Source organism: Littorina saxatilis, linkage group LG16 (assembly GCF_037325665.1).
Source record: "Littorina saxatilis isolate snail1 linkage group LG16, US_GU_Lsax_2.0, whole genome shotgun sequence".
NCBI lineage: Eukaryota > Metazoa > Mollusca > Gastropoda > Littorinimorpha > Littorinidae > Littorina > Littorina saxatilis.
Genome location: NC_090260.1, coordinates 53,283,898 through 53,310,767, shown reverse-complemented (window position 1 = coordinate 53,310,767; position 26,870 = coordinate 53,283,898). Strand labels below are relative to the sequence as shown.

Here is a 26,870-nt window from a genome sequence, read left to right as displayed (position 1 = left end):
GGTCTTCCTCACAGATGCACTCTCAGTTATGGAGGCCCTCGCAGGGGGAAAACGTCCACACCTCATGGAGAAACTCCACAACGTCGAACAACAAAGGCGAGTGGTACTGCAGTGGTTACCTGCCCACTGTGGGATACCCGGAAATGAGAAGGCAGACAAGCTCGCCAAACTCGGAGCACAGGTAGACCAAACAGACAACCCTGTCAGCTTCACGAAGAAGAACACCCTCATCAAGGTAGTGTTTAGGCCCCAGAAACGGAAGGATGATTATCATCTCCTTACGCGACATGAACAAGTCGTGCTGATGCGACTCTGCACTGGGCATAACCGCCTAAATGCACACATGTCCCAAAAGATGAAGCTGGTCCCCTCCCCTACGTGCAGCTGTGGACTAGAGGACCAGACCACTGAACACATCCTCCAGCGATGCACCATCCTTGAGAGTCTGAGAAAAACCGTGTGGCCAACTGCAGTCTCCCTTCACTGCAAGCTGTACTGAGGCAAGGAAGACCTGGAGAAGACGGCAACATTCGTCTCGCTGTCCGGGCTGACAATATAACGTGTGATGGACAAGAAGACGGCATCATTCGTCTCGCTGTCCGGGCTGACAATATAACGTGTGATGGACAAGAAGACGGCATCATTCGCCTCGCTGTCCGGGCTGACAATATAACGTGTGATCGACAAGAAGAAGAAGACGGCATCATTCGTCTCGCTGTCCGGGCTGACAATATAACGTGTGATCGACAAGAAGAAGAAGACGGCATCATTCGTCTCGCTGTCCGGGCTGACAATATAACGTGTGATGGACAAGAAGACGGCATCATTCGTCTCGCTGTCCGGGCTGACAATATAACGTGTGATCGACAAGAAGACGGCATCATTCGTCTCGCTGTCCGGGCTGACAATATAACGTGTGATGGACAAGAAGACGGCATCATTCGTCTCGCTGTCCGGGCTGACAATATAACGTGTGATGGACAAGAAGACGGCATCATTCGTCTCGCTGTCCGGGCTGACAATATAACGTGTGATGGACAAGAAGACGGCATCATTCGTCTCGCTGTCCGGGCTGACAATATAACGTGTGATGGACAAGAAGACGGCATCATTCGTCTCGCTGTCCGGGCTGACAGTATAACGTGTGATGGACAAGAAGACGGCATCATTCGTCTCGCTGTCCGGGCTGACAGTATAACGTGTGATGGACAAGAAGACGGCATCATTCGTCTCGCTGTCCGGGCTGACAGTATAACGTGTGATGGACAAGAAGACGGCATCATTCGTCTCGCTGTCCGGGCTGACAATATAACGTGTGATGGACAAGAAGACGGCATCATTCGTCTCGCTGTCCGGGCTGACAGTATAACGTGTGATGGACAAGAAGACGGCATCATTCGTCTCGCTGTCCGGGCTGACAATATAACGTGTGATGGACAAGAAGACGGCATCATTCGTCTCGCTGTCCGGGCTGACAATATAACGTGTGATGGACAAGAAGACGGCATCATTCGTCTCGCTGTCCGGGCTGACAATATAACGTGTGATGGACAAGAAGACGGCATCATTCGTCTCGCTGTCCGGGCTGACAGTATAACGTGTGATGGACAAGAAGACGGCATCATTCGTGTCGCGAGATGGGTTGCAGGGTAGTTTCTAAATCGACAAACCGCCAGCCGCGGTGTGTAGTGTGTCCGTGTTCGTGACCGCATTGCGGGGAGCACGTGAATTTGGTGCGTCGCTAGCGCTCACCCGTCGTCTGCGCTCAGCGCTGAACGGGATTCGGGGCAGAAGCCAAAGAACTTTGAAAGCAGTAACACCTCGATTGTGTGTTCTGGAATGTGGCGCGACTGCTGTCGGCCCAAGTACGTGGTGTGACTCATGTCAACCCGGTCAAGTTTTCAACATTATTGTTGTCGTCGGCTTTGCCGTGAAAAGGGAAATATTCACCAGGGGAAGGATAGAGGTTCTTCCATGCCTGGTGTTTTTCTTTCATTTATTTATCGAGCACGGCCTCATCTGCAAACTGAAAAGGGTGCCTGCGTGGAGCTTCGTCACAAGGGCGAGATTGTCGTCTGGAGTCCCGCTGCCCGTCGTTGGCCGTCCTCGCCGTCGCCGATATCGTCTTGTCATCTGTCATCTACTCGTCTGTCATCATCGCCGTCACTGCTTCCCTGACAGTGCAGGCTGTTCGTCGTTCTCAGCGCACTGGGTCAGGGGAGGCCATCGTCTATCGTCAGCGTCGGTTCGTCTTCCTCTTTCCCCCTTCATCAGTTCTGCCCAACGCTTGCAGACAGGGGTCGAAGGAGGGGGAGATATCTACATCGTGTCTATTCGTCTTCCTCTTTCCCCCTTCGTCAGTACTGCTCAACGCCTGCAGTAAAGGGGTAGAAGGAGGGGGAGATGTTTCATCGTCTGTTCGTCTGTCTAACTCCTTTCAACGTTACTGCTCAACGCTTGCAGTAAGGGGGTAGGCAGGGGAGATCATCATCTTCGCACTCACTCCGTGTCATCAGCGCAAGCATCTAGTTGGCGTTCGTCACACTCGCCATTCGCATCTTGGCTGATTTAAAGGGAAGTAACTTTCACATGTCATTCTAGCTTGAACAAGCGCCAGTCATTGCTCGAGGGTTTATAACCCGAGTTCGGCGTAGATATGTTGGTGAAGAACACGTTTGCACTCACCTTTAAGGCCGTACGGGTGGCATTGTCGCACATTCAGCTACCTTAGTATTTCATTGACAAAAGTGACAGTTGTGTTGTTTATTTTTGCTTTCTCACATGTGTGCGTGGCCTTATGTATGTCGTTGCCTTAACCACATGTATGTTGATGTGCAATTGTGTTGACATGATGTTTTTGCATTATCATCATTGCCGCCACCCTTCATTCCTGGTCATCAATCATCATCATCATCACTAACCTTCTTTGTGCAGCAGTAGAGCAGAGCCCAGCAGTTCTTGTTCATTCCCCCATCATTTCATCAACATCCTTTCATTCTCATCCACTCATCCTTTATTTTCTAGAAGCAATAAAGTCTTCATTTGTTGAACTTTACCACTTGAGTTCCTGACTCCTTCTGTGTGAGAAGTTAAGGTCCTACCTATCAGGTTGGTCGCGACAATTCGTCTCGCTGTCCGGGCTGACAATATAACGTGTGATGGACAAGAAGACGGCATCATTCGTCTCGCTGTCCGGGCTGACAATATAACGTGTGATGGACAAGAAGACGGCATCATTCGTCTCGCTGTCCGGGCTGACAATATAACGTGTGATGGACAAGAAGACGGCATCATTCGTCTCGCTGTCCGGGCTGACAATATAACGTGTGATGGACAAGAAGACGGCATCATTCGTCTCGCTGTCCGGGCTGACAATATAACGTGTGATGGACAAGAAGACGGCATCATTCGTCTCGCTGTCCGGGCTGACAATATAACGTGTGATGGACAAGAAGACGGCATCATTCGTCTCGCTGTCCGGGCTGACAATATAACGTGTGATGGACAAGAAGACGGCATCATTCGTCTCGCTGTCCGGCCTGACAATATAACGTGTGATGGACAAGAAGACGGCATCATTCGTCTCGCTGTCCGGCCTGACAATATAACGTGTAATGGACAAGAAGACGGCATCATTCGTCTCGCTGTCCGGGCTGACAATATAACGTGTGATGGACAAGAAGACGGCATCATTCGTCTCGCTGTCCGGGCTGACAATATAACGTGTGATGGACAAGAAGACGGCATCATTCGTCTCGCTGTCCGGGCTGACAATATAACGTGTGATGGACAAGAAGACGGCATCATTCGTCTCGCTGTCCGGCCTGACAATATAACGTGTGATGGACAAGAAGACGGCATCATTCGTCTCGCTGTCCGGCCTGACAATATAACGTGTGATGGACAAGAAGACGGCATCATTCGTCTCGCTGTCCGGGCTGACAATATAACGTGTGTGATCGACAAGAAGAAGACAAGGATCTTCAGTTCAAGTTTAATTATTATTAAATGTATGCAAGTATAATCGAGAATTATACTGACTGTTAATGACAATTTCTAGAGAATGTACACTGACAAGAGTATGTGCATGCGTTGAACTGAAAGATCTACGCCTTGAATATTATTTGAGTTAGATTATGGTAAAGGCCAGGAAGACATTTTAGTTACAGTTGAACTTACGTCTAAAGGAGTTAAAAGAATAATGATGTTTTGATAAAGTTGATTCTTTTTACATTTAGTCAAGTTTTGACTAAATGTTTTAACATAGAGGGGGAATCGAGTCGAGGGTCGTGGTGTGTGTGTGTGTACGTGTGTATGTGTGTGTGTGTGTGTGTGTGTGTGTGTGTGTGTGTGTGTGTGTGTGTGTGTGTGTGTGTGTGTGTGTAGAGCGATTCAGAGTAAACTACTAGACCGATCTTGATGACATTTTTCATGAGAGTTCCTTGGTATGATATCCCCATTTTTTCAAAAAATGTCTTTGATGACGTCATATCCGGCATTTTGTAAAAGTTGAGGCGGCACTGTCACACCCTCATTTTTCAATCAAATCGATTGAAATTTTGGCCAAGCAATCTTCGACGAAGGTCAGACTTTGGTATTGCATTTCAGCTTGGAGGCTTAACAAATAATTGATGACTTTGGTCACTACAAGTCTGAAAATTGTAATTAAAATATTTATTTTTATAAAACGTTCCAAAATTACGGAATCTTATTCTTCATCAATTTCTGATTCCAGAAAACATATAAATATGTTATATTCTAATTAAAAACAAGCTCTGAAAATTAAAAATTATGATTAAAATAAACTGTCCAAATCGATTTAAAAACAATTGCATCTTATTCCTTGTCCGTACCTGATTCCAAAAACATATAGATATGATATGTTTGGATTAAAAACACGTTCAGAAAGTTAACAAGTCGCGTAAGGCGAAAATACAATATTTAGTCAAGTAGCTGTCGAACTCACAGAATGAAACTGAACGCAATGCCATTTTTCAGCAAGACCGTATACTCGTAGCTCATTGTCAGTCCACCGCTCATGGCAAAGGCAGTGACATTGACAAGAAGAGCGGGGTAGCAGTTGCGCTAAGAAGGATAGCACGCTTTTCTGTACCTCTCTTTGTTTTAACTTTCTGAGCGTGTTTTTAATCCAAACATATCATATCTATATGTTTTTGGAATCAGGAACCGACAAGGAATAAGATGAAAGTGTTTTTAAATTGATTTCGACAATTTAATTTTGATAATAATTGTTATATATTTAATTTTCAGAGCTTGTTTTTAATCCGAATATAACATATTTATATGTTTTTGGAATCAGCAAATGATGGAAAATAAGATAAACGTAAATTTGGATCGTTTTATAAAAAAAATTTTTTTTTACAATTTTCAGATTTTTAATGACCAAAGTCATCAATTAATTTTTAAGCCACCAAGCTGAAATGCAATACCGAAGTCCGGGCTTCGTCGAAGATTACTTGACCAAAATTTCAACCAATTTGGTTGAAAAATGAGGGCGTGACAGTGCCGCCTCAACTTTCACGAAAAGCCGGATATGACGTCATCAAAGACATTTATCAAAAAAATGAAAAAAACGTATGAGGATATCAATCCCAGGAACTCTCATGTCAAATTTCATAAAGATCGGTCCAGTAGTTTGGTCTGAATCGCTCTACACGCACGCACGCACACACGCACACACACACACAACACACATACACACACACATACACCACGACCCTCGTTTCGATTCCCCCTCGATGTTAAAATATTTAGTCAAAACTTGACTAAATATAAAAAGAATAGAGATATAGAAAAGCGTGCTATCCTCCTCAGCGCAACCGCTACCGCGCTTTTCTGGATTGTTAATTTCACTGCCTTTGCCACGAGCGGTGGACAGACGATGCTACGAGTGTACAGTCTTGCGGAAAATAATGCAATGCGTTCAGTTTCATTCTGTGAGTTCGACTGAGCTTGACTAAATATTGTATTTTCGCCTTACGCGACTTGTTAACTTTTAAAAGAAAGGGAGATGTAATGATAAGCTAATGGTCTATGGGAGACAACTCCGTATCTGTGTTAAACTTAATTACCATGTTTGATTGTTGCCCTTGCAAAGCTCTTGTGGAATAGAGAAGAATAAATACACTTCTACTTCTGCCCAACAAGGAACTGGTGTGGTCTCAATATTGTTGTACGAATCCATCGCTTGTTCACGCTCACATCACCATCCAGACATTACAGACATGTTTGCAAAGGAACAAGACGGACACTTTGGGATAACTGCAGTGATGTTCACTTAAAAAGACTCAATTCCCTGCATCGCCGAGCTGCACAACTTATTCTGGATGAGTTGAATAGGTCCACGGATGATAAACTAAAGCTCCTGAATTTCCTCCCCTTGAAAGATCAGTTGACATTAAACAAGGCTGTGTTTATGTATACAATTCTGAATGACGACCCCTGTCCTAAATTATTTGCAATCACATCTCAAACATGACACAAAAATATATGGGTCCCAGAAAATCATCCCTCCTATACCTCGCATAGACCACTACAAATCGAGCTTAGACTTCTCGGGAGCGTTTCCCTGGAACTCCTTTCGCCAACAAATAAGAAATGCAACTTCAGTAAAAAATGTTTTAGAGACAGTCACGTTCAAACATCATTCGATAATGAGATGTCTTGTTCGATTTTTAAAACATTTTGTATTGCAACTTCATTCCCAAATGAAAAGTATAGCTAAGTCAATGTAATTCTGTAATGTTTGAGTTTTCCTTATGTAATGCCTTGCATGCACATTGTGTTGCATTCCATACAATGTATTTCTGTATTTTATAAGATTGATGTTTTTTTTTTATGTGCGTCTGTCTTTATGTGTCGTATAAAGGACAGGTTGGAAGAATAGGCTTTGCCTAAAACCTTTATCCTTTTGTAATAAAGTTCTGAGTCTTTGAGTCTCTCTCTGTTTCTGGCTCTGTGTCTCTGTTTCTCTCTCTCTCTCTCTTTGTCTCTGTCTCTGTCTCTCTGTCTGTCTGTCTGTCTGTCTGTCTGTCTGTGTCTCTCTCTCTCTCTCTCTCTCTCTCTCTCTCTCTCTCTCTCTGTCTCAGCGACAGCCTCTGAGCCTTGATTGTATGCATGGTACAGTTAGCATTGCTCAAGTCCATCAACACTGTGTGCTTGAAATTGTAATTGATGATGAACTTAACTGGAGCTCTCACATTGATACAGTTTATAAAGGAGTTTCTATGAACCTTTTTATATTTAGTCAAGTTTTGACTAAATATTTTAACATCGAGGGGGAATCGAAACGAGGGTCGTGGTGTATGTGCGTGTGTGCGTGTGTGCGTGTGTGCGTGTGTGTAGAGCGATTCAGACTAAACTACTGGACCGATCTTTATGAAATTTGACATGAGAGTTCCTGGGTAAGAAATCCCCGAACGTTTTTTTTCATTTTTTTGATAAATGTCTTTGATGACGTCATATCCGGCTTTTCGTGAAAGTTGAGGCGGCACTGTCACGCCCTCATTTTTTCAACCAAATTGGTTGAAATTTTGGTCAAGTAATCTTCGACGAAGACCGGACTTCAGTATTGCATTTCAGCGTGGTGGCTTAAAAATTAATTAATGACTTTGGTCATTAAAAATCGGAAAAAATGTTGGAAACACGTTGATGCAAAAAGTTCAGAATCCTTTCTGGAGAGATGTTTTTAAACTTTGCATTCAAGTGTGTCCCAATCTCATTGAGTGATTTTGCGTCAGAGCGTCTGTATTATAATGTACATATTTGCATAGATAAAAAGGTTATTTTTAACAGGAATTGGATGGAAAACGGCATTATTACAGTCGGTCACTTGATGAGAGCCGATGGGTTTTTGTCATATAACGATTTTAAATTGAAACATCCAAATTTACAACTGAATTTTGTCTTTTTCGAGGGCGTACGTTATGCGCTCAGTTAAGAATGTTCATAAAAGACTAAAGTTAGATGCAGTTTTAAACAATGTTTTTCATATTGGTGATGTTGTATGGAAACAAATAGCTAAAGGTGGAGTAAAACATATATATATACCCATCTTGTGAAAAATGATGGCAATCTACAGTGCATGGAAAAATGGGCTAATTTATTGAATTTTGATGTAAATGTTGGAAAGGTATTTCTGACAATAAGGCGAACTACACAAGACACATACCTAAGGTGGTTCCAATATAGAATACTACATAGAATTTTTCCCACTCAACGCCTGTTATTTTTGATGAAAATTTCTGACACATCACTATGTAGCTTTTGTACACAGTGTCACGTTTCAATATATCACTTAAGGTGATTATGAACCGGTTAATTACTACTAATTAACTAACCACACCACGATCCACTCTCGCAGTCATACAATTAAATAGAGTCAACAAAAGTATAAGTTTCAGACGCCTGTTTATGTATAAACTCGCCACCTCCCTCGAGCCTTCACTCAAAATATGTTCCTTTTACGTTCTCAACACGTAAAAAACCCGTGGTCACTGACAAAATGCCAGTAGTATATAGAAAATTATAGTAACACGCTGATCCCGTGTAAATACAGTCAAATGAGAATGTTCTGTTCAAAAAGCTTTAGTTCATGCAGGTGTCACACACCCCACGTTGTCACTACTCCAATGTAATCACAGATAAGAAAAGACAACGGTGGTCAACGGGGTGCGTAAGACGTGGTGCACTTAGCTTTCTTTCTGTATGCTGGTTAGCCGGTATGCTGGTTAGCCGGGTTGCTGGTTAGCCGGTTTGCTGGTTAGCCGGTTCGCTGGTTAGCCGGTCTGCTGGTTAGCCGGTAGCGTAGCTTCCTCAGATCCCAGCTCCAACGTCTGCAGCTATCAGTGTCCCGCCAAAGGCAGCCGTGCAGCGGTTACAGGAAACCGAAACGAAACGAAGCGAAGGCTGCAAACAGAAAGCATCGGTGCACTAAACATGTCAGCTACCCCTCACCCACCACCTTTAAACATGTCATCTTTAAATATCTCATCGAGCACGTGGGCCTGCACAAAACGGACTTTTTACAACAACAAAACAGCCATTTTCCGTCCTTCTCTCCCTATCTGCAAAAACCATATACAGATTAGTATTTTAGCGTCACAGAGAGTAAATTATGCGCTAACCTGGAAAGAACAACAGAGAGTATTTCATTCCACAAACACAGCCTCATCAACAGCGTTAAATAATGATTTATTACCTCAAAAGCCTATGATTGTAGTACTCTCGTGGAAGCAAAATCCGCTTCCTCCCTGGAAACGCCTCTGTTCGTCAACAGTGACAACAACATCCAGAACCCCTTGTCGAATCCTTATGCGAAAGCCATCGCACGACGAAGGAAAGTTGACGACTTGTCCTCAGCAAAATACGTGGCTGTGAGAAAGAAATAACTAGTGGAAGTTCCCCTAGAGTGCCGAATATAATATTCGGTGAAAAAACCATCATACTCTAGAAACTGTGTATTAGATCCTTCCCCTTCTGCCGCTGGGTGTCAAGTGCCCCGTCCTTGAGTCTCTGACAGACCACCTAGCCAAATACACGTGACTGACCTTGTCACAAAACCAGTCCAGCTATACACAATTCTGCCTCCCCAAGCAGAAAAAAGACACGAGAAACTCAATCCCTGAAAATCCCGTGCGCGCTGTCAGCGAAAAACCGTCAGCCCTAAGACAGCAGAAACCCCCACTGTGAAACTCGTGCGCTACAAAACATCCGTGTTCATTGAGCACTGTCAGCAATCTCTGCTGTAGCCCAATATCACGCACAGGCGCTTTCTATCATCATTGACCAAGAACAGGCACTCCACCGAGTGACACTTTCTTGGTCTCTGTCACCCGATCGTGACACACAGGAAGAGGAAACCTTAGAACATTTGTTTTGGGAGTGCACAAGAGTTAAGCTTTTCTGGTCTGATTTCACAGAATGGTTATGTCAAAATTTCACACATTGCAGTAATTTGAATTTGTCAAAAGAGCTAGTCATTTTAGGGTATTTAGACAACTTTCATACGGATGCTGTTTTTGATTTGTTTATTCTCCTTGCCAAACAAAGTATATTTGGAGCCAAATTAAATAAGACAGTCCGAACACTAAATGTTTTTGTGAAAATTGCTAAACAAAGGTTTTTGATCGAAAAGTATAATGCTAGTGTAAATAATTATTATGGTAAATTTGAAAAAGAGTGGTGTTTATATAGACACTTTTTTCATTGATGCTATAGGATAATTGTATTGATTGATTTCGTATGAACATTTTTTAATGTGATACCCCCTGACCCATTTACTCATAACAGGTTATACAATACTTTTATGCCGATAATTAAACCCCATGTATACCTGGAGGCTAAATTGTGACCACCGCCCCCACCTACCCCCCTCCCCTCCCCCAACCTCAGTTACAACCCCCCCCCCCCCCCCCCCCCACAACCTCAGTTCCCCCCCCCCCTTCCATATCCCCTGTCTTTTCAACATCCCACCCTACTGTCTATGTCTGCGTCTTGTCTAGGTATGTACGTGTGTATGCGCTTTGTTGACAAACTCGGTGTATGATGTATGCTATGCTGTGTTATGTGTATATAAAGGAAATAAAATGTAAAAAAAAAAAAAAAAAAAAAAATTCGGAAAATTGTAAAAAAAAAAAAAAAATTATAAAACGATCCAAATTTACGTTTATCTTATTCTCCATCATTTGCTGATTCCAAAAACAATTAAATATGTTATATTCGGATTAAAAACAAGCTCTAAAAATTAAATATATTCAAAAATATTATCAAAATTAAATTGTTCAAATCAATTTAAAAACACTTTCATCTTATTCCTTATCGGTTCCTGATTCCAAAAACATATAGATATGATATGTTTGGATTAAAAACACGCTCAGAAAGTTAAAACAAAGAGAGGTACAGAAAAGCGTGCTATCCTTCTTAGCGCAACTACTACCCCACTCTTCTTGTCAATTTCACTGCCTTTGCCATGAGCGGTGGCCTGACGATGCTACGAGTAAAATGGCATTGCGTTCAGTTTCATTCTGTGAGTTCGACAGCTACTTGACTAAATATTGTATTTTCGCCTTACGCGACTTGTTTTACTTAACAAGCTCTGGTGCGTTGTTTCTGTGGATGCACTCAAATTGTTTTTCCACGCACACTGTCTCTCTCACATTTGCTATGCATCTACTGTCTGGTGCAATGCCGTGATGTTTATATAAAGAAAATAAACACACTTCACAAGAGAGATGTAAAGTTATTAAACCGAGATCCCAATATGACTACTCAAGAAAAATACACTCAACTGAACATTCTTCCGCTACAACAGCAGTTCTATTTAAATGCTAGTGTTTCCATGTTCAAAATGTACAACCAATAAACACCTTTATACATCCAAGACATGTTTGAGCGTCCAACTGTTAGAGCGAGGCTTTTAAACTATACGCTACCGCTTCACGCATTGATTTATATAAATCTCATACGGGGGGTCGCTAGTGTGGAATTTACTTCCAATGTACTGTAAAACATGTGAAACCCTGTCGTCTTTCAAAACAAATGTTCAAAAAATATATTTGTTAAAAATAATTCTCTCCCTACACTTGAAAATCATAACTGTTACTGCATCACATCTTAAGCATCATTTTATTAATCCATGAACCACGTTGTTATAACTAGTGTTTTTGTTAGTTTTAACCTGATTACAAATTCTTAGTTAATTAGTTATTCATGTGGCTGTTTGAAACATGTTATATACAAATAAAAATGTCATGTATAATGTCATGTATGTCTAAAAGGGACAGGTTGGAAGATTAAGCATCGCCTTAAACCTTTATCCCTGTGTTTCAAAGTTCTAAATCTTAATCTAAATCTCTGTTTCTCTCTATCTCTCTCTCTCTCTCTCTCTCTCTCTCTCTCTCTCTCTCTCTCTCTCTCTCTCTCTCTCTCTCTCTCTCTCTCTCTCTCTCTCTCTCTCTGTTTCAGCGACAGCCTCTGAGCCTTGATTTTATGCATGGTACAGTTAGCATTGCTCAAGTCCATTAACACTGTGTGCTTGGAGTTGTAATTGATGAGGAACTTAACTGGCGCTCTCACATTGATACAGTTTATAAACGAGTTTCTATGAACCTTTTTTTACAAGCTCTGGTGCGTTGTTTCTGTGGATGCCCTCAAAATGTTTTTCCACGCACACTGTCTCTCTCACATTTGCAATGCATCTACTGTCTGGTGCAATGCCAGTGATGTTTATATAAAGAAAATAAACACACTTCACAAGAGAGGTGTAAAGTCATTAAACCAAGATCCCAATATGACTACTCAAGAAAAATACACTCAACTGAACATTCTTCCGCTACAACCAAGACCTGTTTGAGCGTCCTCCTGTTAGAGCGAGGCTTTTAAACTATACGCTACCGCTTCACGCATTGATTTATATAAATCTCATACTGGGGGTCGCTAGTGTAGAATTTACTTCCAATGTACTGTAAAACATGTGAAACCCTGTTTTAAAACAAATGTTCAAAAATATCTTTGTCAAAAATAATTATTTCCCTACACTTGAAAATCATAACTGTTACTGCATCACATCCTAATCATCATTTTAATAATCCATAAACCACGTTGTTATAACTAGTGTTTTTGTTAGTGTTAACCTGATTACAAATTCTTAGTTAATTAGTTATTCATGTGGCTGTTTAAAACATGTTATATACAAATAAAAATGTCATGTATAATGTCATGTATGTCGTGTATGTCTAAAAGGGACAGGTTGGAAGATTAGGCATCGCCTAAAACCTTTATCCCTTTGTTTCAAAGTTCTGAATCTGAATCTCTCTCTCTCTGTCTCTCTCTCTCTCTCTTTCTCTCTCTCTCTCTCTCTCTCTCTCTCTCTCTCTCTCTCTCTCTCTCTCTCTCTCTCTCTCTCTCTCTCTCTCTCTCTCTCTCTGCAGTTAGAGCCTTAGCTGACGACGTTGACAGCAAAGCCAAAGACAATGATAATGATAACGACGATGACGACGACGATGACGATGATAATGACGGTGATGATAATGAGGATGAGGATGATGACGACGACGACGACGATGATGATGATGATGATGATGATGATGATGAGGAGGAGGAGGAGGAGGAGGAGGAGGAGGAGGCGGATGATGATGATGATGATGATGACAGCGGCGATGACAATGATGAAGATGATAAGGCAAAGCTCTAGGTAGGAACGAAAACGATGGTGGTAATGTAGGTTCTGATATTAATGACTATAATACCCATTTAGTGCAGAGAAGTACAAAACGAGACGTGGACAGATATTGCAAGGACAAAATAAACACACGACATCACGAACCACAGCATGCTTCCTGTCAACTGTCATGAATTGTAACGGGCGTGTTTTGTTTACAGCTGTCAGAGGAACCAGAGGTCATCAAGGAAGGCTGGCTAAACATCCTGACAGACCCAGCGCCGGGTGAAGACAAGGTACTGTGCACTGTGTGAACGCTGCTCCCCCCCCTTCAAAACTTCCTTCCTCCCCCATCCACCACCTCTACGTTTAGTTGTGTAGCTCTGGTCCCGTAAATATGTTGTCATGTTTCGGTGTCAACCAATACTAAGTGTCTCTTCTGCTGTATATGTAATCTTGTCATTGCCTCTTTATTCATTGTGTGTGTGTGTGTGTGTGTGTGTGTGTGTGTGTGTGTGTGTGTGTGTGTTTGTGTGTGAATAGAATAGAATAGAATAGAATAGAATATACTGACGTCCAAAAGAAATGTGAAAAACAGTGTCTAGTGTCATTTATTGCATAATACAAAAATCGTACAAAAATTCAAATTTCATTATCAATGTCCAATTTTTGGTAGAGTAGAACACTGACTTATGGTCCATAACACAGTAAGTTTGCGGAAACGATGCGTTATTAGCGCTTAACAGAACAGTCAATAGCGTGTGTGGCCCCCATTAGCATCGATGACGGCCTGGCATCGGCGGTGCATTGAGCGGACCAACGTGTTGCTGGCTTTCTTGGGAATGTTGGTCCAGGCCTGCCGGACGCCCCGATCAAGATCAGCGACAGTTGTGGGCCTTGGGACCACCCTGTTGAGCTGTGTCTGGAGCAAGTCCCAAAATTGCTCAATAAGGTTCATGTCAGGAGATAACGCTGGCCAAGGCATCACCTGGATATGATGCCTGAGCGGTGCAGGAGATCCTGAGTGGCCCTGGCGGTGTGGGGGCGCGCGTTGTCGTGCTGGAAAACCCAGTTTCCATGGGCTTGAAAAAAGGGCAGCACATGAGGGTGCAGCACCTGGTCCATATAGCGCTGCGCTGTTACGCCGTTGCCGGGTCCAGGACCCAGGCCTTGGAAGATGACGGGACCTAGCACCTGGTTGTGGCCGATGGCGCCCCACAACATGAGGCTGGGCCCACCCCAGGCGTTGTACTCCACGACACAGTTGTCAGCATAGCGGTAACCACTTCTTCTCCATACCCGAATACGCCCGTCGGCATGGTCAATGCAGAAACGGCTTTCATCGCTGAAAAGCACGTTCTGCCAGCGAACATTGTTCCAAATGAGGTGGCCTTACGCCCAATGCAGGCGTGCCTGTCTATGGCGCACGGTGAGGACGGGTCCCCTGTCTGGACGGCAGTTCCTCAGCCCCCTGAAGCGCAGTCGCCGGCTGGCCGTTTGCCTAGAAATGGATGCCTGGTGTGTCCCTATAACAGTTCTGGCTGTTTCTGCAGCTGTTCTGAAGGGATGTGCAACATGGCTGCCGAAAATGTGCCGATCTTGCCTTGGCGTCGTGACTCGGGGTCTGCCGCTTCGCTCGGCATCAGCAGTAGAGCCAGTTATCAGAAACCGCTGCAGGAGACGATAAATGGTGGATATGTGACATTGGAAAGTCGCAGCCACGGCTTCCGGCGTGTCCCCAGCCTCCAGACGTCCAATGGATCTCTCGCGTTCAGCAGAAGTGAGTCTTGGCATGGTGATAGCGTCGAATAAGAGACTGATGAAACCTGTAACTTTGTGCCATTTGTATCCTCTAGTGACAGTGACCAACACCACTCACTGATCTTTTCTCTCACGTGCAGCTGAACTGCACAAGAAAAATGTCTCAGCTAACTCGGGCTTTACGTGGATTGCAAGTGCGCTGATGCGGTAAAATTCACAATACACCTTCCTCAGACATCGGTCTTGATATACTGGCTGCCAAAAATAACGCAACTTTTGTTAATCCAGAAAAAAACTATTTGTAAAATAAATAATATTATTCGCGTTTCTTTTGGACGTCAGTATAGAATAGTCTTTTATTGCCACAAAACCTTGAGGATTATACGGCACAAACCAAACAACAGAACAAAAAGAAGAATCAGTGTTTCTTCTTCAGAAAACAATCATGTACATATTTACCAAGCTGTAACTGAAGTGTTTCATCATGTATCAATTGTCTAGGTAAATTATACAAGTGTATGGGATTATTTACATGTTTCATTAATTCATTTCTGATATAATTATATGCAATGCATTTGTCATGTGTGTGTGCAGTTAGATAACATGCAGACAAAATACTGCAGTCTACAACGCCAGGGTGGCCGCTACAGACTAGAGGTGTACAAAGGGAAATATGACATGTGGCGCTATGACGGGAACAGCGACAGCTACACCTACTGGACTGGCACCGTGGCCACTGTGTGTCTGGACACCGCGCGTCACGCTCAACTGGTCAGTACACACGTCACCCGCTTTACAAGTAGGCTAATCACGGCGAACATAAAAGATTCGTTTATTTGCTGTAAATATACCGGCAAGGTGTTGTGCATTTAACACCATCTCCTTATCTAGTGAACAGTGCAGAATATGTAGAGGTTACATGCCGAGTCTCAGTGATTATTAAAAAAAAGGCAATGGCTATTTTGCCGGTTGGACGCTGCTGAAGCTAGTAAAGTGAAACGTCTAGTCGGATTCTCCATCTCACAAAGGCAATACACAAGTAATCTTCAATATTTGTATTTCTGATGTGCAAACTTCAAATGCAATTACAACCTTGTCTTATACACGAATAAAAGCCATATTTCTCTCTCTCTCTCTCTCTCTCTCTCTCTCTCTCTCTCTCTCTCTCTCTCTCTCTCTCTCTCTCTCTCTCTCTCTCTCTCTCTCTCTCTCTCTTTCTCTCTCTCTTAAAACTGTGTCTTATACGCGAATAAAAGCCATCTCTCTCTATCTCTCTCTCTCTCTCTCTCTCTCTCTCTCTCTCTCTCTCTCTCTCTCTCTTTCTCTCTTTCTTTCTTATCAAAATACGGCTGCGCACTGCGGCTGCGGAAAAGGGATGGTTCGTGCGCGCTTACTACTACTCACACACACACACACACACACACACACACACACACACACACACACACACACACACACACACAGACAGACAGACACACACACACACACACACACACATACACCACGACCCTCGTCTCGATTCCCCCCTCTACGTTAAAATATTTAGTCAAAACTTGACTAAATATAACAAAAAAGGAGCTGAATTGTAATCAAAAGCGTTGTTGGGGTATATTTCCGAACATTCCTGTATTTGAAACTTTTCAATTCCGGCGTGCGATGTGTGTGTGGTAGGGACTTACTTTGTGACAGATCGTCCAAATGCGCAAGTATAAGAGCTGCGCGTTTTAAATAACGATTCTTGTATTCTTTGCATCGATCAAACGCGCACACATCGATCTCAAACGCGCACACATCGATCGATGTGTGCGCGTTTGAATGATCGATCCACCAAACGCGCAGCGCGATCGCGCAGATCGATCAAACGCGCCTAAGATTATCACTATCAGTATCACTATACTGAGCAAATAACAGCAATTTTTACTCACTGGTGGTTTCCTGGCTGGAGTCTTTGGTGTTTCTACTGACTTCTGTAGCATATGGTTGGTTGGCAGACTTCCTGGAATGAGTGCTCGCTTGCCTGTAGGCCCTGCAAAAAAACACGCAAAGAAAATGTTCAAAATGCAGAGTAGAAATTATAAGTTAAATTAACTAAACAGACCTATACATTTAGATCTATTGAAATGGAAACAAGAATTAGTCAAAGTAAAACACACTACTGCAAATCTGTCAAGAATGAACAAGACTGACTCAGTGACGGAGTAAAACAACAAAAGAAATCTAAACCAGAAGTTTACTAGAATATTCAAAAACACATTATCACAAGAACAAAGAGTGTTTTTTCCCCCCATTACCTAATAATTATAGCTCAGAATTACACCTTTGTCAATGTATGATTCAGAATACGATTGTGCTATTTTTTGTCTGCGAGCTGTAAAAGTACTAGTTAGGCCCACTACTACTACTCGTAGTAGTACATCTACTACTAGAACTTCGTCACTTGAAGCATTACAAGCAAAACAACACAGCACAGACATCAGATGAAAGCTTATTTTCGCTATATTACTAGTTTTTTACGTACCGTATTTGAAGCATGTTTCTTTGAAATGTCAGGAACATATCCTCGCATTCTTCGGGTTGAAAAGCGTGTCAGCACGGTTGATTTTGTGGATAAGAGCAGCTCTCCATTCCGCATCCGCTTTTCCGTTTCGTATACCATGGAAAGTAATAAGCGTTGAACATCTTAGTGAGCTCACACGGCATCCAGGCATACAACAATTTGCACCGGGCATCTTGAAATCATGGTTCACTTCTCTGGCATCATCAAAAAATGGCGAAACGGAAGTGACTTTTCTTGGAATGCAACTTTTTTCCGGTTGTCGGCACTTACCGCAAGCGCGCAGCGAGTTGGCGATGCGCCGGCATAGGCCACTGATCTAAAAATGTAGCGGAACAAGTATAGGCGCCTTATGGTGATAACCCGACAAGCACAACCATGCTGTTGTTGTTGTTGTTGTTGTTGTTGTTGGTGGTGGTGGTGTTGTGTTTTGTAGTTGTTTCAAGTTCAGATGATGAGGCTGTGTGCCAAAAGCAACTAATTAAAAGTGTGTGTGTGTGTGTATAAGCCGAGCGGTGGTAGCTTCACGTAGATATTAGGGGAAGGGCTTCTAATATGGACCGGCTCCTAATATGGACCACCTCCTTTTCTGACAAACAAACGGCGCTAGAGCGCTCAAAAAAGTTTTATTCGCTGTATTCACCCTCTCTGGATAACTTGCACATGGCAAAACAGTTGCAGAAACACAAATCTCAAAACCGTTAGGCTTTTTCTCTTTTTTTCACTTTTGGCAGCGTTCACTCTAAATGTGCTGCCTAAAACGGACTCGTTTATGTCCACAGCCAAAGCTTTTATCACACAAAAATTGCTATATATGACAGCTAAGACCGCATTTGTTAAATTTTAGCAGTGTTAACCCCCCAACCCAGCGCAGATAGGGGAACGGACTTCAGATATGAAGACCAGCCGCTTGCGGCCGCGGACCAAACTGGCGGTGTTTCCTACCAGGGTGGAGTGGGGTAGCAGGCGGCACTGCTACTCTCTTTGAAATGCTCCATCGCCCTTCGACGGGACTCATCTAATGCGACTATGAGCGCATTAAAACCCTAGCTCCGGGTGGGATTCCGGCAAATCCTCCCCCCTGTGCTCTAAGGATAGGACGTACGGGCCATGAGCTAAGGGTGAGGCAACCCCGACAGAAACCTCGAGTGCTGAAGACGGAGGTACTGGGTTGCACGGCGCACTCTAATAATCCATGTTATTCCCCCCTCTGCTTCTTTACCTCTGTAAACTTGTAGAGCTAGTTATTTTTCGATAATGACCCAGCAACCAAACAAATAACGAGCCAGCAACAGCCTGAATCCTCGATAGTGCAATGGGTTGAGAAGCTGTTCTGTTTTGGTACTACTTTTGCGACTGAAAAGTTCCGAACGCTCTATACGTACGAAATATACATCTCTGGAGCAAACAATACACACATACCGCATTTAAATTAACAACTACAGGCCTGAACACATGAATCTCCATATAAAATCCATGAGTTAGGTTGTTTTCTGAATCTAGATCTGCCGTGCACACACCGTTCATCACAAGCAGATTCCCAAGGCAAGTAACTCATACTCTTGCCGACAAGAGTAGTTCCCCTTCTTTTAATGCAGTTTCTTCGACAACACTGACTGCAATCCGACGGTCAGTTTTCAACAATATTTCAGTTTATAAACGGATCACACGCAACCAAATGCACACATCTCATCAATTTAAACAACATAAAGCGGTTTCATACACTATTTTCCCCAGAAAACTGAACTTCATACAGTAATTAACGTTGGAACACGGGTGCAAAAGTTCGTCTGCTAGTCCCATTTGACGAAAGAACATTATCCGAAACGATACTAAAACATAAACAGAACACACAATATCTGCCTTTACCGCCACAGCAGAATAACAGCATATCTGTGTACTTGAATTTAGTCTAAAACAGGGAAACTGACAAGAAGTGTTAACAGAATGGAATGATTTGCACGGAACTATACAACCGCGCATTAATCGATCGCCTGCGCAGGTTGACTGGTTGAGTGATTCGGATTCGATCAAACTTTCGCACAAAAACTCCTGTTTTCTTTGAATAACTGAAGAAAGGAGGAATAAAGAGGTTACACACCTCGTCTCAGTGATTATTAAAAATAATGGTCTCAGTTCGCGGTCATGAAAAAGCTCGCTGAAGCTCGCATTTTTCATGATCCGCCAACTTCGACCATTATTTTTAATAATCACTGAGACTCGGCATGTAACCTCTACGTACCACGCATCAACGCCAACCATGACACCATCAGATAGAAGCGATACTCATGGCGCTCTCCCACTGAGGTCCCTCCGGGGTGAGGCAGCGCCGGGCTCCAAGCCTCAAAGGAATAAGAATAAGAATAAGAATACTTTATTATCTGATAGAGAAATTCAGGCGTGGTACATGACAATAATACAAACAAGACATTGATTTTACATAAAACATATAGCACTATAATTTATAACAGGGCAGGTTATAGAAACACCTCCCACATACCTCTCTGGACATTCCTTGCATTGTGCTTACGCATTCAGACATGAACACATCCATGTCTCACTTACACATCGCACACATGGACATTCTTATACGCTCAACTTACCCATTCACACATGGACATTCGACCACGCTCCACTTACACATTCTTATACGCTCCACTTACACATTCACACATGGGCATTCTTATATGCTCCACTCCCACATGGACATTCGACTGCGCCCACTTACACATTCACACATGGACATCTTTAAAGCACTGCGCTTACATATTCTCGCACACCTACGCGTATAATGAACTATGTCTAAACATCATTGCAAAATATCATAGCATACAATATATCACAGAAAATATACAGTTGTACATAAAACCAATACATACATGTACATTACTACTGATCGCACTGGCAGAAGAGGGGGGGGGGGCTGAGTCGGGTATGTGGATGTGTTTACATGTTGCTAATGGTGATGGATTTGGGGATGAAGCTGTTTTGCAGCCTGAGTGTCCTAGCTTTGTGCGTGCGAAGTCTACGGCCAGAGGGAAGGAGTTCATAGAGGTGGGCAAGGACATGGGACCTATCTGAAGCTATCCGCCTACTCTTTCTCACCACACGCTTTTCATACAGGGACTCCACACTTGCTTGCTGCCTGCCAATCACCTTGCTACTGACATTCACCATTCGCACTAAGACATTCCTGTTCTTCACACTCAGACCTCCATACCAGGACACAAAACCAAAAGTGATGACAGACTCGATGAAAGAGCGGTAGAAAGTTTGAAGGATAGAAGGGTTCACATTCAACTTCCTAAGTTTCTGAAGGCAGTAGATGCGTGACTGACATTTTTTGTGTATGAGGGTGGTGTTTGCATTGAAGGACAGCTTATCATCGATAACTGTGCCAAGATACTTATATTCAGTCACACGCTCAACAGTCACACCATCAATCATCAGGTCAGGGACAGGGGCAGGGTTTCTTCTAAAGTCTATCAGAAGTTCTTTGGTCTTTGTCACATTTAGGTCTAAAAAGTTGTCTTTACACCAGGCGTTGAAACGTTCTACTTCTGCAAAGTAAGTTGCGTCACTGTTGGAGAGATCTAGCGCTGTATCATCTGAATATTTGATAAGAAGGGTGGAGTCAGTGCCACTGCAGTCGTTAGTGTAGAGTGTGAACAACACAGGGGAGATAACTGTACCCTGTGGAGAGCCTATGGAGATGGACCTAAGGGAAGAGAGAGCTGTCTGAAAGCGGACTGACTGGGTTCTGTTCACGAGAAAGTTGATAATCCACAGGATAAGCCTTGGAGTCACGCTGTAGTTTCTGGGCCATGAGGCAGGGTTGGATAGTGTTGAAGGCAGAAGAGAAGTCTATGAAAAGAATGCGTACAAAAGAGCCAGGTTTTTCTAAGTGTGTGTATGCGTTGTGTAAGAGTATGAGTGTGGCGTCATCTGTGCATCTGTTCTGCTTGTATGCAAACTGGAAGGGATCCTGATGGGGCTTGACCTGATGGAGCAGTCTAAAGAGGACAATGCGCTCAAAGCACTTCATAACAATAGAGGTGAGAGCTACAGGGCGATAGTCATTCAGGGTTTTGGGCTTGTTGTTCTTGGGGACAGGGCAGATCGTAGAGTTTTTTCCAGAGTCTAGGCACAGTGCAATCTTTCAGAGACCAACTAAACAAACGGCTAAAAACAACGGACAACTGACAGGCACATGATCTCAAAACTCGTCCACCGATGTTATCAGGACCAACTGCTTTCTTTACATTCAACTTGCTAAAAACCTTCTCAACAGTCCTGCCTTGAACTTCAAAGTCCTCCTCATCACCTGCCATATCTACCTTAAGCTGGGAAGTCACGCTGTCTAAATCATCCTTCAAATCATCTTTCTCGAATCTACAATAGAACTCGTTTAATTTCTCAGAAAATTCAACCTGTTCTTTCATCGGCATGCTATTGCTACTGGATTTTGATTTGGCCTGTCCTGACAAAGTTTTAAGTCCTTTCCATGCGTCTGCTAAGCTACCTGATTCAAACTGTGACTCTACTTTCTCTTTGTACTGTCTCTTCGCTTCCAAAATTTCTTTCCTCAAGGAGCCCAACCTCAGCTACTGGAGGTCCCTCTAGTCCGTCTTGCTGCGCCAGGGGACGGAGGAGGAATGCGACTGGTAGCACAACAACCACTTCAACATCCAAGAAGCGTCAACCTTTTATGGTGATGCATTGGAATGCAGAAGGAGTCATGAACAAGAAGACAGAGCTAGAACATATCTGGCATGAAAGGAGCATCAACGTCTGCTGCATTCAAGAAACCCACCTGCAGATGGGAAAAACCTTCAAGGTCAGAGGCTACCAGTGCTTCAGACAGGACAGAGCTGACAGGCGCAAAGGTGGAGTCCTGACACTAGTTAGGAACAACATCCAAGCCTGCGAAACAGCCGTCCACATGGAGGGAGCAGAGTACCAGATGATTCGGGCCAAACTGAATGACACAGAGTTGCAGATCCTGAACTTTTACTGCCCCAACGACCATCCACTATCCCTTGACACCATCGAAGTCCCAGACTCGAGCTTTCTCGCAGTAGGGGATTTCAACTCTCACTCCCAGAGTTGGGGTTACAGTCAGATGGATCGCCGGGGTGAAGAAGTGGAAGACTGGCAAGATGAACACCATCTCATCCTCATATAAACTCCCCAAATGATACCCCAACCTTCTACTCCAGACGATGGCGCACAACCTCCACCCCAGATCTTGCTCTCTGCACCGAGGATGTCCATCGAGACGTCACCAGGGAGGTGGGAGAGCAGTTAGGAGGAAGTGACCACAGGCCAGTGTTCCTCTCCATCAACAGGAACACCATGAACTACCTTGTCCACCCTCGCTGGAACTACAAGAAGGTTAAATGGAGTCTTTTCAGACACCGAACAAACACTCTTACAAAGGACCTCCATGTCCAAGGTAGAGACATCAGTAACGTTGTCAGAGACCTGAACGCCTGCATCCTGCAAGCAGCCCACGAGTCTATCCCACGAGGTGCTCGCAAAGAGTACAAGCCATACTGGACCAACCTGCTACAAGAACTGCAGGATGAGATGGAATCTGCCAGACAGGCAGCAGAAAGTAGCCCATCAGATGAGAACCACCTACGGCTCCAGCAGACAAAGGCTGAATTTCTCAAGGCAAAGATCCAGGCCAGACGCAAAAGCTGGAGAGAAAAAACCGCTGCGCTGAATCTTGAGAGAGACGGAACGAAGCTGTGGAGAGTCGTAGGACAGCTCAATGATGAAGAAAACAGAAGGCAGAATGTGACACTGGAAGAGAACGGAGAGATGCTGACAGGGAGACGAGCAGCTAACCGTCTTGCTGACAACTATGCAGACGAGAGCAATGTACCTGTCAGTCCTGTCCAACAAAGAGAAGCAAGAAGAGAACAGAGAGAGCGTCCACAACACCACACAGATGTGGAACCCATGGAGCAACCCCTCACTCTTAATGAGCTACAAATTGCCTTGAGGAAACTAAAAACCAGGAAATCCCCAGGGCCAGATAATAATAATAAGAAGAAGAACATTTATATAGCGCTAAATCAAAAACTTTCGTTAAAAAGGCTTGCTCTAAGCGCTTGACATCTAAACTAAAACGTCATTCACACTCTTTGCAATGATGTACAAGAACTTCATGTCACACTCTTTCATTCAGTATAGCACCATTCACACAGTTGTTATTCTGTACAAGACAATAAGTTAGTCTAACATTTAGAATGTTCATAAGATGAAAACAATAGAAAACAAGAGGCGAAGCCTTCAAGGCTCCCGTAAGAAATCAACAAACAGTAACATAACACAAACTCACTCACTCCGTAACACACACACACAAACACACACACACACACACACACACACACACACGCACACACACACACACAGTTAAAACTAACGCATCATATCAACTCCATGTATAATTTTCAAAAGAAGGCAAACAGATAAAATGACTAGGGTAATAGGTTAGGTACCTGCCATGTGGGCACTTTTTCCACTGCTGTCCTCAGTCCTATACTTTTCATCAAGACTTGTCACCATGCCGAGTAGATCTAAATTCGGAAGTCTTCATGTGGCTGAGGCATATATCTGACATAACGTCGATCTTGTTGTAGGTTAACCTCCTTTCTGAAACAAATGGCAAAATGCGATTAGTTATGATGACTACAACCTACACAAATATAAACAGTGTTTTGAAACAGAATAGTCAGGTTATACAAGCCACTTTACCTATGCAGCATGGTAACCCTACAATATGCGAAACATGTCGACTGCAGCAGCCTGGTTCTTAAAATAATTCTGACGGTCAACACAGCCAGAAATGCCAACAAAGACAAGAAAGCTGTGGCAAGGTAAGCTTACCAAACGTTACATAGCGAATTATATGATAGTGCGTAAACAGCAAACAGTAGATCTACAATCAAAGAGAGGATCGAGTCTGGAATGAAACGCGATACAGATCTAGCATTCAAAAACTGTCTTTCACGTTCAAGGAAGTTGTTGCAAAGTACTTAAGACTTACTAAATTGTACAGACAAAACCATGACAGTGCATGTTTTGAATCTGAGAAAAAAATCGTTATCATTTTGACTTTGAGAACAGATTCATTCCGTTTCCTTATATCTGCATGTTCAAGTAAATGGTGGACAGTTTTTTTCGGGCAGAGTAAACTTAACTTGAGACTCTACTGCAAGTCTTGAAATTCACATAAATCGAACCACGAGCAAAGACATCCAAACATTACAGGCACTCTAGATCAACTCATTTCACTAGAGGTGACTGCCTAGCACTGTGTTTGACATCCGTGTCTGCTGAAATAAAAAGAAATTAAAACAAAACGGATTAACAGTAGGTGACACGTTATCAGAGTGGGAGACACTAGATCTGTCTCTGAACTTACCGGGATACGGCTGCAAGATCGACACTGACTGCCGCGCTTTCGACAGCTCTTCCTCGCGTGGACATTGGAAACACGCAGTGCAGATCAAATTGTAGGAAATCTCCCTATGGTATCTTCTTTATTTACTTTTCTGGAGCTTAGAAACCGAACAACATGAAATCGTCTTCCCCGGCGGCGAAATTTTTTTTCACACGTCAGTTGCGGGCTTTCAATCCCGAAGGCTATTTCCGAGTAGCTACGAACGTAAACGGAAGTTCCGATGTGTTCGGATGCTTATCGATTTGAGTTGTCGTTCGTGTCTCGCTGACCTCGCGCTGGAATGAGTGCAATCCGAGCTACGAACTTTGCTGATTGCAATCTAGAAATGATCGTCACTGCTGCAGGGTCAATGTGTGAATTAATAGGATAGAGCGAAAAGAATGCACTCAGCACTCGCTCAATCCAGCCTGCAGAACATCATACAGACAGCAGTCTTTCTTTCCTCGCACCATTGGCGAATGGAACGCCCTCCCACCACAGGCAGTATCCTCAGCCTCGGACATTTTCCTCTCACTGATTGTCAATCATCGGTTTGGATCAACCAGCAGGTAAGTTATTGTTTTTAAAATCCAAGACATGACCATTGCAAACGTGGCCTTTGTAGAACTGAGCAAGATTCATCTGTTGTGTATGTCATGTGTGTGTTACTGAGTAACTGGGTGTGACTGTGAGTCACAGAGTGTGTGCTTGTTGTGTTCTTATTCTTTTTACTCAAGTTTACAAAATGCTTGATCTTTAATCTATATGCACAGAATCAAATGTTGCTGTATCAGTGTATGAACTATGGTTGTAAAAGAATAAACAAAACAATTACTGAATTAGTGAGTGATTTGGCTCTGATAGTGAAGTTGAAATAGTACTTATTTCATTTTCAAGACATGTTAATAGTTATGTTAATATTGTTATGGTTTTTTTCAGGCCTCCCGAGAAACCAGAGGTGATGTGCATCATTCATACAGCTCCTGTCTTTCAGTTCCAACAGTTTACCTTTAAACATGGATACATGTACTGGAGAGATATCAGGATGACTTGGCGTGGTGCTTTACATTACAGACTACTCCTGAAGAGTAAGTTACACATTTATAAGGTATTGGTGATGGTGGTCTGTAGCTATAAACATGCATGTACTGATGTAGATCATTCAGCAGTCTTTTGTTCTTTGTAAATTGTATTACATTTACAAGTACTTTGTAGATGAAATTATTCATACATTTGAAGATGCATAGTAATACTGTGCATGGTAATTCACTAATTGGTATGATGTACTTTGTATACATAATGGTACAAATATCTTTATTTTCTCTCTCCTTCCCATCTTAAAGTTTGTTGCAACCCTATACTCATAAAGTGCATTATGCTGTTTGTATGAACATTGATTTGAACTATTGTGATGCAAGAAAGTAAAACATGAAATAGCTAGAATGAAAGATTTACTCATTACTGGAATTATTTTAAATACAGTCAGTCCTTTCCTTGGCTCACAATCACAGATCTGGCCAGTTTTTTTTTTAATTTTTTACATGGAATAAGAGTTATATAATATAGTAAAACGTATCAACACCCTGACTGCCCCTGCGCAGTGTTAGAATTTTCTGAATGACTTCACATCACATTTCTCAACAAAACTGTAAGGTGTCAACGCTAAATAGGGAATGTGTGTGGGATGAGGGCTCATGCTGTCAATTAAAAAAATAGTAAATTTCCATCACATTCCAGAAAAACCGCTCACATCAGCAGCATAACAAGATATCATGTCGTTAGAAAGGTTCTTGTGAGGAAGTCTTTTTAATTTTAATGATGAAAGATTCTTTTTAATTTTAATGATGAAAGTATATATGTATATATATATATATATATATATATATGTATGTGTGTTTGTGTGTGTGTGTGTGTGTGTGTGT

The 26,870-nt window shown here is 42.9% G+C and overlaps 1 protein-coding gene across 1 annotated transcript in view; it reads left to right on the top strand.

Moving 5' to 3' along the window:
- Positions 1–26,870, top strand: part of LOC138950063 (uncharacterized) — a 188,875-nt gene that overhangs the window by 83,032 nt on the left and 78,973 nt on the right. Inside the window, exons 4-5 of the mRNA XM_070321843.1 lie at positions 13,402–13,476; positions 15,536–15,712. Of these exons, the coding sequence (XP_070177944.1) occupies positions 13,402–13,476; positions 15,536–15,712 (252 nt within the window). The remainder of the gene's footprint in view (positions 1–13,401; positions 13,477–15,535; positions 15,713–26,870) is intronic.